Raw genomic sequence first — 15,101 nt, 5'->3', positions numbered from 1 at the left:
ACTACTGTTTGTTTCAAAGACGTTTTAATGGCAGAATTAGACCACCTAATACAAGTCACAGTTTGTTTCCTTAACTTATTGGAGTTTGAGTTTTAGGAACGTGACTGTTAGTCCTGACACTGTGGTGATCCTGTATTTGATGTAAGGTAACTTTCAATTGGATAACATACTTCTTCAGAATACCCATCCCAATAATAATTCCAAGACATGAGAGGCAGGATAGCATAATGGTTAAGCATGAGGACTCTGAAGCCAGACTGTCTAGGTTTGAAGCCCTTTTTGCCCCCATCTGTTGAGTGGGGGAAGTTTCTTAATTGGTGGTTAATTGTGCTTTAGCTTCATTATCTGTAATGCATTGATAATGGTAGTCTCTACCTATAAAGATTCTTATCTTTATATAGTGAACCACTTAGAAGAATGGTTGGCATTTAGTAAGCGCGTCGAAATTTTCTTTAGGGTCATAGTATGCTACGTAAAATCTAGAAATGTATGAAGCTTATTTATAACAGTATCTACCCTCATTACAATTGAGCCTTATTGACTTTTCAAAACTCAGTTGATAGCCAGGTAGGCATTGAGTTCCTTGCAGAAAACTTAGTCCCTGAGAAAATGTTCTTTTTTCCACTTGTTTATTAACAACCTGAAAGGTTAGTGAACCTTTGCAGTAGTAGAATTGCAACTTTTCACAGGTGAGAAATTAGTTATTTCAAGGATATTTTTAAAGCAAAATCCGCTTTTAGGATATCTACTCAAGGGAATGATAGTAAGCCATCAGAGGAACTAAAAGGTGTAAGATGTGTTAGATGACATTCGTTTACACTAAAGTATTTCCCACTAAAAGGTAAAACTTTCCTGTAGACAGTCAAAGAAAATGGCTCCATTTAAGAGGTATAGGATAATATGAAAAGAAACAAGAAATGGGCTGGCCTGGTGGTGTAGCGGTTAAATTCATGCATTCCGCTTCAGTGGCCAGGGTTCACTGGCTTGGTCCTGGGCGTGGACCTACAGACCTACATACCTACAAATCAAGCCCGGCTGTGGTGGCATCCTACATGGAAGAACTAGAAGGACTTAACAACTAGGATATACAACTATGTACTGGGGCTTTGGGGAGAAAAAACAAAGAATTCGATAGTTGGATTTCGTATTTTAAAAAAATATCAAACCCAAGCTAAGTTTGGGTATTTGTTTTCTGGAAGACAAGTTAGGGCAGAGCACTGAAATCTTTACTTGCTTTGCACTTTTTCTCCTGGAGATGGCGATAGACTTGGCTAATCTCTACGATCTCAGAAAGTCCCTGACATCAGGGAATTTCTTGGCCTTGTTTAAAAAAAATTGTAGTTTTTAAAATCTTGATCAGTACTTCAATTAACTTTTCCTATCTAATCTAGCAAAGAGTCCCATTTCCAGGGTAAGCAAACTGGAGTAAATTATGGTGGATCCTGAAAAAAATTATTGAAGAAAGTCATCTAAGAAAGACTTGTATGTTAACATCTTAAGAGAGGCAAAAGATATAATGAAATAGACATCAAAGAATGAAACCATTTAGGAATCTTCAGGAGAACAAATAAAAGGAACCAGAAGTGTGAAAGTTACCATCAGCCTAAAGTGTTCTATAATCTGTTCTGAAGATGGTCTTGATAGGATTTTGAATGAATATAACCAGCTTTACCTTCCACATTAGTTTTTTGTGATCCAAGAATATTTAATTCTCGAATATTTAATTACAGTGAAAATTGTTAAGAATGATAAAATAGATAAATTTTAAGTGGCCAGAACTGAATCAGATTTCAGCTAAGGATGCATATATTGAGAAAGAAATTAAGGTGCTTCGATATTTGCATAGATACCTTCTGGAATACTGTGGAGGTAAGATGTCACATGGAAATAGTGCACCTCTACCTCCATCTTTGAGAAATACTATTGAGGGGCCAGCCCTGTGGCCAAGTGGTTAAGTTCGCGCGCTCTGCTTAAGCGGCCCAGGGTTTTGCTGGTTCAGATCCTGGATGCAGACATGGCACCGCTCATCAAGCCATGCTGAGGCAGTGTCCCATATAGCACAGCCAGAAAGGCCTACAACTAGAATGTACAACTATGTACTGGGGGCACTTTGGGGAGAAGAATATGTGTGTGTGGGTGTGGGTGTGTGTGTGTGTGTGTGTGGGTGTGTATAAAAAAGATTGGCAACAGATGTTACCTCAGGTGCCAGTCTTTAAAAAAAAGAAATACTATTGAGTGGAAAGTCTTTAATCATCATGCTAGGATGTCCCTGCTTTTTTTGCTGGAAAAAAATCCTAGTGTCTTTTTTAACTGGGTGTTGTCCAGCCCAATCATATTATGCTGGAAATACACCCTAAAGATGGATTTCGTAAGTGAAAAGTGCGAGAGAATGACTTTGATAAGCCTTGTTTTCAGAGCATTTTGAAATCTGGACTGTGCTTAAACTTGCTTCATGCACAAGCCACACGGCTTGCTCATTAGAATCAGGATTGGGCTTCCTGACTTGTTGCTTTCCTCTTTCTGCTATAGCAGCTGTCTCTCAGCAAGTGGGTAGGGAGCAAGGGGCTGTAACATGGTAGGCATGATGCTTGCAGTTGTTGACCACAGCATTTAATGGCCACTAAAGATCCACGTGTGGATGCAGTTGGACTTCTCCAAGTGTTTTTTTTTTTTAAGGGCACAGTCATGTATGAGCGAGGGGAGCATAATTATTAGCAGCATCTGCAGGAAAAAGACAGCCATATAAATACTTAAATTCAGAAATAGTTAAGGCTTTTACAGTCATGCATTGCTTAATGACGGGATACGGTCTGAGAAATGTGTCGTTAAGCGATTTCGTCATTGTGTGAACATCACAGTGTGGTATGAACATCATAGAGTGTACTTACACAAGCCTAGATGGTATAACCTACTACACACTGGGCTATGTACAGGGCTACAAACCTGTACAGTGTATTCTTGTACTGAATACTGTAGGCAGTTGTAACACAATGGTATTTGTGTATGTAAACATAATTAAACATAGAAAAGGTACAGTAAAAACATGGCATAAAAGATAAAAAAGGGTACACCTGTATATGGCGCATAGCATGAATGGAGCTTGCAGGAGTGGAGTTGTTCTGGGTGAGTCAGTGAGTGAGTGGTGAGTGAATGCGAGGGTCCAGGATGTTACTCTCCACTACTGTAGGCTTTATAAACACTGTACACTTAGGCTACACTAAGTTTATTTTTAAAAATGTTTTTCTTCCATAATAAATTAACCTTAGCTTACTGTAACATTTTTACGTTATAAACTTTGATTTTTTTTATTCTTTTGTAATAAGACAGCTTCAAGCAGAAACGCTGTACAGCTGTACAAAAATGTTTTATTTCTTTATATCCTTATTCTGTAAGATTTTTTCTATTTAAAATTGGTTCTTTTTTACTTTTTAAACTTCTTTGTTGAAAACTAAGACACAAACAGACACATTATTCTAGGCCTACACAGTTCGGGATCATTAATGTCACTGTCTTCCACTTCCACATCTTGTCCCACTGGAAGGTCTTCAAGGGCAGTAGCATACATGGAGCTGTCATCTCCTGTGATAACAACGCCGCCTTCTGGAATGACTCCTGAAGGACCTGCCTGAGGCTCTTCTTGAGGAGGTGTCACTCTTTTCAGAAATATGTCCATGGTGGTTTGCTTGGTTGGTTTCTTTTTTGTTCATCATAAATTTCCTTGTAAGAAAATAATGCACTGTGAACATTCCTCTCTATTAGGGAAAACCTTTCAGTGTTGGGGTCCATGTTTTCAAACTTGTTGAGGTCTGGAAAAGCTGCTGCTAAACTCTGCACTGACTTTTCTTGGAGATTCTTCTTTTTCGGCTGTTTCCTTTTCTCTTGCCTCTTGAGCTATGCATTCCTGTTCCAGTTCCAACAGCTCGTCGTTAGTCATTTATTCAGGAACTTCTAGGAGCTCCTCAATATCATCCTCATCTGTGCCCAGGTTAAAGTTGTTTGCCGTTTCCGCCACAGCCTTGTTGATTTTTGCACCCTCTTCATCCTTGGTAAGTCCTTTAAGGCCATGGATGAGCCGCTTGAGTGCCTTCTTCCAGGTGCCGTTCATATGTCCCTTGGCGACATCACCTCAAGCCCAAGCAAGGTTCTTGATGCAGTGATAGATGTTGTAATCCTTCCAGAATTGTATCAGCGTCTTCCTCAGTTGCAGCAAAAGCTTGGGCAAAGGTTCTCAGGTAGTAGGCCTTAGAAGCTGCTATAACTCTTTGATCCATGGATTTGATCAAAGAAATAGAGTTTGGAGGAAGAAACGCCACTTTGATATTGGGATGAAAATCACCAGTAAAAGGAGGATGTCCAGGAGCATTATCAAGAATAAGCACAATCTTGAAAGGTATGTTATTCTGGAAATAGTACTTCTCCATTTCACTGGCATAGTAATTCAGGAGGGCATCTTGGAAGAGGAGCTGAGTCATCCATGACTTTTTACTGCTCCTGTAGTACACTGGTAGTGTGTACTTATTAATGTACTGGAAGACCCTGCGGTTCTTACTGTGCCAGATCACAAAGGGTTTCAATTTGTAGCCTGCAACATTGCCTCCAAGCAAGACTGTTATCCTGTCCTTAAAAGCCTTGAAAGCTGACATTGACTTGGCCTCTTTATGGATGAAAGTCCTTTCAGGCGTCTGTTTCCAGAATAGGGAGCTTCCACCTATATTGAATATTTCCTCTGGCAAGTAATTTTCCTCCACAATCAGCTTATCTAGTTTTCAAAAATTCTTCAGCTGCCTTCACATCAGCACTCACAGACTCACCACTCACTTTCATATTATGTAACGAATGACGGTTCTTGAATCATTTAAACCACCCAGAGCTAGCAGTAGATTCAACATCATAGTTGGGTCCTTTTCTTTCAGCGTTACAGACAAACTTCTTGCTTTGGCTGTGATCGTTAGAGTGCTGAGAGGGATACACTTCTCTACCTGGTCTTCAATCTGAGACATTAGAAGTTTCACCATGTCTGATATAGGCTCTTCTGGAATGTTTGTTAGTCTTGTTGCCTTCAATGAAGCAGATCCTTTAACAGCTTCCGTCACTTTGTTCTTCAAGATCGTAACTATGGGGAGTGGGACATGCCTGACTGGCGAGCAATAACCATCACTGATTTTCCACCTTTGTAGTCCTTAATCACATTTAATTTCATTTCCAGGTCAATCACTCAACGTGGCCTCTTACTGGCAACATTAGCAGTGGATTTTGTACGCTTAGGGGCCGTGATGAACAAAACAGCATGAAATTAAATCAAGCACAAGAGAAAATGATGCAATCAAGAGACGCGGTAAACATGAGATGTATAAGGCTGCTACTGTGTTTTACAGTACTACTGTTTTACAGTAAACTTTTTATAAGTAGAGTACAATCTAAACGATTAAAAGTATAGTATAGTAAATACATAAACCAGTAACAGTCATTTATTATCATTATCAAATATATACTGTACATAATTGTATGTGCTTTACTTTAATATGAATGGCAGCATGTAGGTTTATTTACACCACCATCACCGCAAACATGAATAATCATTGCTCTGTGACTTTATGATGGCTACCACATCACTAGGCGATAGGCATTTTTCAGCTCCATTCTTATCTTATGGGACCACTATTGTGTATGTGGTCCATTGTTGAGTGAACATCATCATGCGTGCATGACTATATTTAAAGCAACTGTATCTGGGTCAGCCCTAAAATGAATAACTCCAAATTTCAGGGAATTGATTCTCTTAGCTGGTCTTACTGCAAGCTGGTTCTGGTGCCATCCCAGAATGATAACTGCGATTATTTAGCACTTCATAATTTGAAAACACCCACGTTAACTTATTTAATGCTCACAGCCATGTAAAATAGATACCTCTATTTTATAAAGGAAGCAGCTGAGGCTTGGATAATCTCAGGGAGTCTTTGCCTAAGATCACATAGGTAGTATATTGAAGAGGCAATGCTTGTATCCAGATCTTCTGACTTCATGCCCAGGAGTATTGACTGGGGGCCTAGTCATACCCAGTGCTCTGCTGGACACTGTAAGTAAGATAGATACAAAGTGTGTTTCCTCCTAATTATGGATATGAAGACTAGAAAACAGTATAGTAATATTTAAGTTCATAAGTAGCTCGAATAATAGCAGATCATATGAAGTTAGTGTGAGGCTAGAGTAGGGAAAGTTTCTGTGGTGGAGTGTGGTCTTGAAGTAGGTCTTGTAGAATGGAGATTTGGACACTTGATGTATACTCATTACTAACTGTGAAGAAAAGCTTTTCTAACAGTGGTTCAGATTTCAGGCTAGCTCTAACTTACTTTCAGTGCGCACAAGTCATCACTCTTCCTAATTCGTTAATGTTGAAGTATAAAGAAGTATAAAGAAAATGTGGCAGTATAAAGAAGGTTCCTGCCATTGGGATGGAGACAGATTCGTGTGTGTGTGTAAATAAAACAGTACAGAGATGATTTCAGCTCGTGGCCAGGAATGAGGATGGCAGGCAGGAACTCTGAAAGGGTTTCTAGACGAAGGGAAGGTTCACCTGGACTATAACATGTGGGTAAAATTTTGAAGAGAGGAGAGGCTTGGATACGACCAGTGGAAGTGAGCTTTGGTGTAAAGCTGAGACTGAAAAAAAACTAGTCAGACTTGAGGGTTTCAGGCTTTAGGGTAGTGGTGGATGACACTGGCACGTAAAGGATAATCAGTAAATTAAGGACAGAAATAATGGGTCTGGTTGAATGAGGGGAATAGTAAGGGAGAAGTAAATTGACTCATGTAAACAGAGTTGAGAAATGAGATAAAGCATTGGTTCCCAAAGTGGCACCCATGCCATGGTGCTGCCTAAGAACCTTTATTCTCATAGTTATGTTTACTGTAGTATGCGAATCAAATCCAAAGCCAGCACAGAAAGTAGCACAACAAAGCTGTGATTGTACGGATGTTCTTTCTTAGGAGGAAGCTCTATTATAAAATGAGTTCATTTAAATAAAAATATTAAGTAAATATGTGACTCGTGATAAAGACATTATGAAGGATGGCAGTTAGCTAAATGAAGTTTGGAAAATAGTGATTAAAAGTTGGGAGAGGTGGGATGAGGAGGCCTGGGGTTCTGAAAAAGCCTATATTTTGATCTAGCTGTTGATTACACACATGGATACGCAGACACACACTAATTGAAGGATATACTTAATAGTTATGGACTTAAGTTGTGTTTCATTCAAAAATTTTTAAATAGCTGTTGGCCAAACAAAGGTGGGTAAGATGGAAAGGAGAGCAGAATATGTAGAGGAAAAAGATGCAAAGTTGGTTCTTTGGTTAAGTTTAAATATTTTATTTGTTGCATAGTAGGAAAGGCCCTCAGGTAACTTCTTCATTTTATTTACATCCTCCTCTTGCCAAAAATAATTTTTAAAAGGATGTGACTAAACCATTATATGAAAAAAAGATCTGTCTTCTTGATTATGAACTTAGTTTTCTTAAGAAATATATATGTGTATATATGTGTGTGAAAGGACTTCAACCATTTGCATGATTAGAATTTTTTTCCATTATTTTTTGGCATTTTGATTATCAACCTTTTTTTAAAGTGTATTCTATATGTGTAGTATGTGGATAGTCAATAGTATGTCAAAGCAGTACATTGTTGATTGGTCAACAAGTAGTAGTGAAAGTTCAGGTGTGCGAGAAGTAATCGGGAGGTTCAAGGGAGGGCTTGAGATTTAAGCTGGCGCTTGAAGGATGGACAGAAATTGGATGAGGATTCTGGACAAGTAACAGAGGAATAGTTTGAACAAAAGGAATTTGTATCATTTTTGGATTCAAGAAAATTTTGTGTTCAGATTAGGCTTAATACCACAGGATTCCCCATATTATTTTTTAAAGTAATTTTCATATATTGTTTTAATGGCCATATATTATTTGGAATCTTAAATTGCAGAAAGTTCTGCAATATTCTTATGTCTGCCTGGGAATGTGGATAACTTAATACAAATGATATTCTACAAAACATGTCGAATAGTTTTTGATTGTATCATCTTTTTGAATGGTGAATGTTGTATCATTCAACCAAGAATAACTAAGATCTATTAGTTTATAAGTCATTAATTTTTCTTTTAAATTTTTTATTGAGTTAATGGTAGGTTACAATCTTGTGAAATTTCAGTTGTGTATTATTGTCTATCAATCGTGTTGTAGGTGCAACCCTTCACCCTTTGTGCCCACCCCCTAGCCCCCCTTTCCCCTGGTAGCCGCTAACCTGTTCTCTTTGTCCACATGTTTAAATTCCTCATATGAGTGGAGTCATACAGAGGTTGTCCTTTTCTATCTGGCTTATTTCACTTAACATAATTCCCTCAAGGTCCATCCATGTTCTTGCAAATGGGACGATTTTGTTCTTTTTTACGGCTGAGTAGTATTCCATTGTGTGTGTATATATATATACCACATCTTCTTTATCCAGTCATCTGTTGGTGGGCACTTAGGTTGCTTCCACATCTTGGCAATTGTAAATAATGCTGCAATAAACATTGGAGTGCATAGGGCTTTTGGAATTGCTGACTTCAAGCTCTCTGGATAGATACCCAGTAATGGAATAGCTGTATCATATGGTAGTTCTATTTTTAATTTTTTGAGGAATCTCCATACTGTTTTCCATAGTGGCTGCACCAGTTTGCATTCCTACCAGCAGTGTATGAGGGTTCCTTTTTCTCCACAACCTCTCCAACATTTGTTACTATTTGTTTTAGTTATTTTTGTCATTCTAATGGGTGTAAGGTGATATCTTAGTGTAGTTTTGATTTGCATTTCCCTGATGATCAGCTATGATGAAGCATCTTTTCATGTGCCTATTGGCCATCAGTATATCTTCTTTGGAGAAATGTCTGTTCATGTCTCCTGCCCATTTTTTGATTGGGTTGTTTAATTTTTTGTTGTTGAGTTGTGTGAGTTCTTTATATATTATGGATATTAAGCCCTCAGGACCTACTGTATTTTTATTGTTTTCCTTTTGGACTGGGAGCTTTTATAAGTTGCTGGATGGTAGAGTGGTTTTTGCGCATGATGCTATTCGGCTGCAATTACACCCTGTTGCCTCTAGATGGGGTGAGAGGCTTGTTTTCTGAGCCCTGCGCCTTCAGCCAAGATGGCGGCGCACAGTGTGGGTTGGGGGAGGAGGGGCACTTTCACTCATGCCGACCTGTATTGGATCAGCTCTCTCTTTCTGGTCTCCCAGGGCCCTGGCTTGCTAGGGCTCCCCCACACGAAAGTTTTCCCCTGTTAGAGGGTTTGCGCTGCTCCAGCGGTGGGAGTCCTGGACAATCCCCGATGCGGCTCCTCCCCGACTCCTCCCTCACCCGTGGCAGCGATCCCAGTCTCTAGGGGAGGGAGTGAAGTTCTCTCCTACCCCGTTCCAGCTCCTCCGAGGCTGGCTGCAGCCTCTCCGCCTTCCGTCATTTGGCTGCTGTGGGTCTCTGATGATTTCTGTTATTAGGATTGTCTTTTTGGTTGGAAAGCAGTTGCTCTTTTTGGTTGTACTTTGGCGGGAGAGAGTACCAGGTGATCTCACGCCACCATGTTGCTGACATCCTGTTATTCATTAATTTTGATGAATGGTCTTAAAATCTGGCATTTATGAATCTTGAGCAGTTTATGCTTAGTTTTCTAGATCTCAGTTTTTTCATGTATAAGACAAGGATAGTGATACTTGTGTTGCAGGATTTTTGTGAAGATTAAGATAATAATGTATGCAAAGTGGTTTGGATAATTTGGGAGGATAAATTTGTCCGTTAGACTTTTTTTTAATAAACTTTTTATTTTAGGTTTACAGGAAAACCATGAAGATAGTACCGAGAGTTCTCATATACCCCACATTCAATTTCCTGTATTGTTAATATCTTACATTACTATGGTACGTTTGTCACAATTAGTGAACCAATTTTAATACATTATTAACTAAATTCCATACTTCACTTAAATTTTTTTAGTTTTTACCTAATGTCTGTTTTCTATTCCAAGATCCCATCTAGGATATCACGTTACATTTATTTGTCATGTCTCCTTAGACTTTTCTTGGCTGTGACACTTTTTTAGACTTTCCTTGTGTTGGATGACCTTGATAGTTTGGAGGACTATTGCTCAGGGATTTTGTAGCATGTAGCAATTGAGATTTGTCTGATGTTTTTCTCACAATTACACTGGAGTTACGTATTTTGGGGAGGAAGACCACAGAGGTAAAGTGCCATTTTCATGACATGTTATCCAGGGTTCGTATTATCAGCATGACTTACCAGTGTTGATGTGCCCTTGATCACCTGGCTAAGGTAGTGTTTGTCAGCCTTCTCCATTGAGAAGTTAGTGTTTTTTTCCCCTTTTCATACTCTACTCTGGAAGTAAGTCACTGTGTGCAGCCTCACTTGAGGAATGGGAATCCATTAAACTTTGAAATATAAAATGCTTTAAGTGAACCTTTTTCAATTATCAATATAAAACTAATTTGTTATTGAATTCTCTTATAAGAACTTAAAGAACAGATATTCTGAGTTGGTTAAAGATAATTACTGAGTTCTTCAGACAATGGATGTAAATGGTGGTGTTCTCAAAGAGTTGGATTATAGTCACAGCACCCAAAGCATGTGTTGGGAAAGCTAGTATTTTCCTAAGAGAAAAAGTTCAAAACTTTCCAAATATATGCTTACTACTCTTTCCTGATTCACTTTTACCACTTTTTGCATTCCTTCTTAATTAACACTGGGAATATTTCTGCATTCTGCCATCAGCTTACTTCTCTTCTTTCCTATATGGTTCCCAACCAGGGGAGGGAGGGGCCGTAGCATCCTCTAGGTGCACATTAGGATCATGGGATGTGGTGTGTTATGATGGGTAATTCAGAAAATTACATCCAACATACATATTTTTTCTGAAACAAATCACAAAAAGCAAAGTTTGACAAAATCATTGCCAGTGGTGGATGTGCTGGAGATAGAGTGGAAAGAGAATGAGGCAAAATAGTTTAAAATGCTTGAGAAACACTGCCATGTATGCACTCATATAAGCCTGGTCAGCTTATACGCATCTCATGGTTTTAGATAGACTTTGTTTTCTGATGATAAAGCCCAAATCTTTATTTCTAGCCCAGAATGCTAGAACCACATTTCCAAGTGCCTCCTACTAGAAGTCCCTAGGATAACTCACATTTAACATGTTGAAACTGAACTGTTTATCTTCTGCAAACGAGTTTCTACCCGTTTTTGCTATCTCAGATAATAGCACTTCCATCCCTTCCTTCGTCAAGCCTGAACCCTCATCATTCTTCACATCAGAACTACATTCAGGTCTTGCTGATTTTTCTTACTAGACATTGTTTTGTCTTTTGAATTAAGCTGTTACATACATACAGGGTAGTTTGTAAAGTGCATTGCTACTTTATATACAGTGTAGCTTGTGAAGTGCTGTACTACTACTACTGGCTTGGTTCAGGGTCTAGTCCTTTCTTTCCTTGACAGTTGTAGTTAACTCAAGCTGGGTTTATTCCTCAGATTCATCCTCTTCTATACTATATCCAGACTAATCCTCTCACAACTTAAAAGTAACCATATTTGGTAAGGCAATTAATTTCTTCATTTTGCACCATGCACTGTGGTAATAGTGAATTTTTGGGCACATATCATGCCCTTTGTCCTCTCTGCCCTGTTGTCTTACTGTTCCTTTGGCCTGTTGTGTTCTCCTTACCTCCCCTCCCTTCTGAATTAACACTTCCCTAAACTGCTCAGTGTGGCAGAGACCTCCACCCTCCAGTTCTTGTAGATCATAGAAAGTAGTTTTTGCTTCTGATGGAACACATCATATTTTATCATTATTATTTATTTGTTTGCTTGACCATTAAATTGTATGCTCTTGCAGGTAAAGATAATGTTTCATCTTTGTGTTCCCAGCACAGTGACTGGTACATTCTGTAGTAGATGCTCAAGAAATGTTTGCTGAACATGAAGTATGAAGTATATCAGTTGAGACTTTTTTTTTTTTAAGATTTTATTTTTTTCCGTTTTCTCCCCAAAGCCCCCCGGTACATAGTTGTATATTCTTCGTTGTGGGTCCTTCTGGTTGTAGCATGTGGGACGCCGCCTCAGCGGGGTTTGATGAGCGGTGTCATGTCCACACCCAGGATTTGAACCAGTGAAACCCTGGGCCGCCTGCAGTGGAGCACACAAACTTAACCACTCGGCCACGGGGCCAGCCCCCTATCAGTTGAGACTTTTGAATTCAGTATCAAATAAAAGAGAATGGTATATTTGATTGAAAAAAATCTAAATAATCTCGTTAGGTCCATTAGTATTTGCTTTATATAGTTTGGTGCTCCTGTGTTAGGTGCATATACATTCATAAGTGTTATGTCCTTTTGGTGAAATGTTCCTTTTATCATTTTATACTGCCTCCCTTTGATTCTCGTTGTGTTTCTTATCTTGAAATCTGCTTTGTCTGATATAAGTATGGCAGCACCTGCTTTCTTTTGTTTGCCCTTAGCTTGGAGTATTGTCTTCCATCCCTTCACTCTGAGCCTGTGTTTGTCTTTAGAGCCAAGATTTGTTTCCTGGAGACAGCATATTGTTGGGTCTTGTTTTTAAGTCCATCCCACCACTCTGTGTTTTTTAACTGGAAAATTCAGTCCATTGTATTTAGAGTGATTATTCATATATGAGGGCTTAATGCTGTCATTTTATCTCTCATTATCCATTTGTTCTGTATTTCCCTTGTTTCTTGTCCCATGTATTTTGGACTTCCAGTCCAGTTTGGTAGTTCTCTGTGATGGTTTTCTCAGGTTTCTCTTTATTTATCATTTGTGTGTCTGTTCTGATTGTTTGTTTAGTGGTTACTATGAGCTTTGCATAAAAAAATCTCATAAATGAGATAGTCTATTTTCAGAATTTTGAATATATCATTCCATTCTCTCCTAGCCTGTAAGGTTTCTGCGGAGAAACCCACTGAAAGCCTGATAGGGGTTCCTTTGTAAGTTATTTTCTTCTGCCTTACTGCCCTTAATATTTTTTCTTTGTCATTGACTTTTGCCAGTTTTACTACTGTATGTCTTGGAGAAGGTCTTTTTACATTGATATAATTAGGAGTTCTGTTAGCTTTTTCCATTTGTATTTCCAGCTTCTTCCCCAGGTTTGGGAAGTTCTCAGCTATTATTTATTTTAACAAGCTTTCTGCTCCATTCTCCCCCTCTTCTCCCTCTGGAATACCTATGATCCTTATGTGGCATTTCTTAATTTAGTCAGATATTTCTTGGAGAGTTTCTTCATTTCTTTTTAGTCTTAGTTCTCTCTCCTCTTCCATCTGAAGCATTTCTATATTTCTGTCCTCCAGACTGCTAAATCTGTCCTCCATAATATAAGCTCTGTTATTCAGGGAGTCCAGATTTTTCTTTATCGCATCCTTTGTGTTTTTCATCTCCATTTCTGATTGGTATTTCCTTATAGTTTCAATGTCTTTTGTTAAGAATTCCCTCTGTTCGTTAATTTTGTTTCAGATTTCATTGAACTATCTGTGTTTTCGTCTAACTTGTTGATGTTTTTATGATAGCTATTTTGAATTCTCTGTCACTTAGATTGGAAATTTCTGTGTTTTCAGGGTTGATTTCTCCGTGCCTGTCATCTTCCTTCTGGTCTGGAGTATTACTGTATTTCTTCATACTGTTTGATGGTGTGGATTTATGCCTTCACGTAGTGATAGTATCTGGTCACAGAGTCCACCTGCCGCCACTGGGGAGGAGGTCAGGATCTGTGTATTCTGTGATCCCAGATGTCTCTGCCTTTCCTTAGAATCTATCCTGACAGGGCCCATCTGTGATTTTTGGCTCTCTCGCTCACAGCTGCTGCTTTCCTATCATATGCTTGGGTGCTCTGGCCAGTAGGCTGAGCTGGTGAGGTGGATGGCACTTGCTTTTGCCTGTGCAATCCCAGGGACTTTCTCACTCTGCTCTTGCTATCTGCTCTCCTGGGATGCTGGCTTGATGGAGACACCCCCACAATAGCTTAGCCACCTCTATGTGGGGCTTTCCCATGGGCTCTGAGGGAACTTGGACAGCGAAGGTGTTTCTGCAGAGTTGCCCCTCCCCCATCTTTTCTCAAAGCCTTGCAAGGTCCTGCACCCTGGGTCACCTTGGGGGAGGGAAAGGAAATCGCCTTACCTCTTTCTACTTCTTCCCCTGGTGGTCCAGCACCTCCACCTTTAGACATCTGGCTGTGTGCATCTCTTACACGTCTTTTGTGTTGTGTGAATGTCCTCTGTTGGTTTATGAATATCTTTTTCATTATATCTTAGCAGGGAGAGTCAGGGAGGAGCCCACTCTGCCCTGATGCTGATGTTACTCTGTGGCTCTATTGTCTTTTTTTTTTCTTTTAATTATTGGCTTTTTTTTTTTTTAAGATTTTATCTTTTCCTTTTTCTCCCCAAAGCCGCCTGGTACATAGTTGTATATTTTCTTTAGTTGTGGGTCCTTCTAGTTGTGGCACATGGGACACTGCCTCAGCATGACTTGATGAGTGATGTCCTGATCCCGCCCAGGATCTGAACCGGCAAAACCCTGCACTGCTGAAGGGAGTGTGCAAACTTAACCACTCGGCCATGGGGCCTCTCTATTGTCTTTTTGATTAAAGCCATCTTGGCAGGCATGAAGTAGTATCTCATTGTGGTTTTGATTTGCATCAAAAGCCTTTTAAACCCACAGAATAGCCAGAATATTATACACTTGCAGTAAAAGCAGTATATGTCAGTTTAGTATTTATTGTTAAGAGGGGAGGCTTAATTTTTTAATAGTTTGGCTGTTGGGCAGTTTTTTATTTCAATTTTAAAATTCAGGTCTTTCTCTTTAAGTTGTTTAAGTTAAAACAAAAATAAGTATTTCGAAAGCTGTTTCCAAAATGCTGGTTTAGTTAGAAAAGAATGAGAAGATTGTGAAAGGGTTTTATAAAACCTGTAGTGGCTTTTCCTATTGATTGGCTTATCAGATTAGGCTGCCACACCTCTACTTTCTCTCATACATATGTTCCACTGGGTCCATGTTTGTGTTT

General features: G+C 39.1%; 1 protein-coding gene across 2 annotated transcripts in view; it reads left to right on the top strand.

The window, feature by feature from the left end:
* RPRD1A (regulation of nuclear pre-mRNA domain containing 1A) overlaps positions 1–15,101 on the top strand; it is an 86,774-nt gene that overhangs the window by 63,670 nt on the left and 8,003 nt on the right. The window contains exon 7 of one of the 2 annotated variants that reach the window (XM_070627567.1): positions 5,207–5,335. The exons of the other annotated variant lie outside the window; for it this stretch is intronic. Within the exon in view, the coding sequence (XP_070483668.1) occupies positions 5,207–5,335 (129 nt within the window). The remainder of the gene's footprint in view (positions 1–5,206; positions 5,336–15,101) is intronic. 2 annotated transcript variants of the gene reach the window in all.

Source organism: Equus przewalskii, chromosome 7, assembly GCF_037783145.1.
Source record: "Equus przewalskii isolate Varuska chromosome 7, EquPr2, whole genome shotgun sequence".
Classification (NCBI taxonomy): domain Eukaryota; kingdom Metazoa; phylum Chordata; class Mammalia; order Perissodactyla; family Equidae; genus Equus; species Equus przewalskii.
Note: the sequence above shows the minus strand (reverse complement) of the source record. Positions and strands in the feature narration are given on the sequence as shown.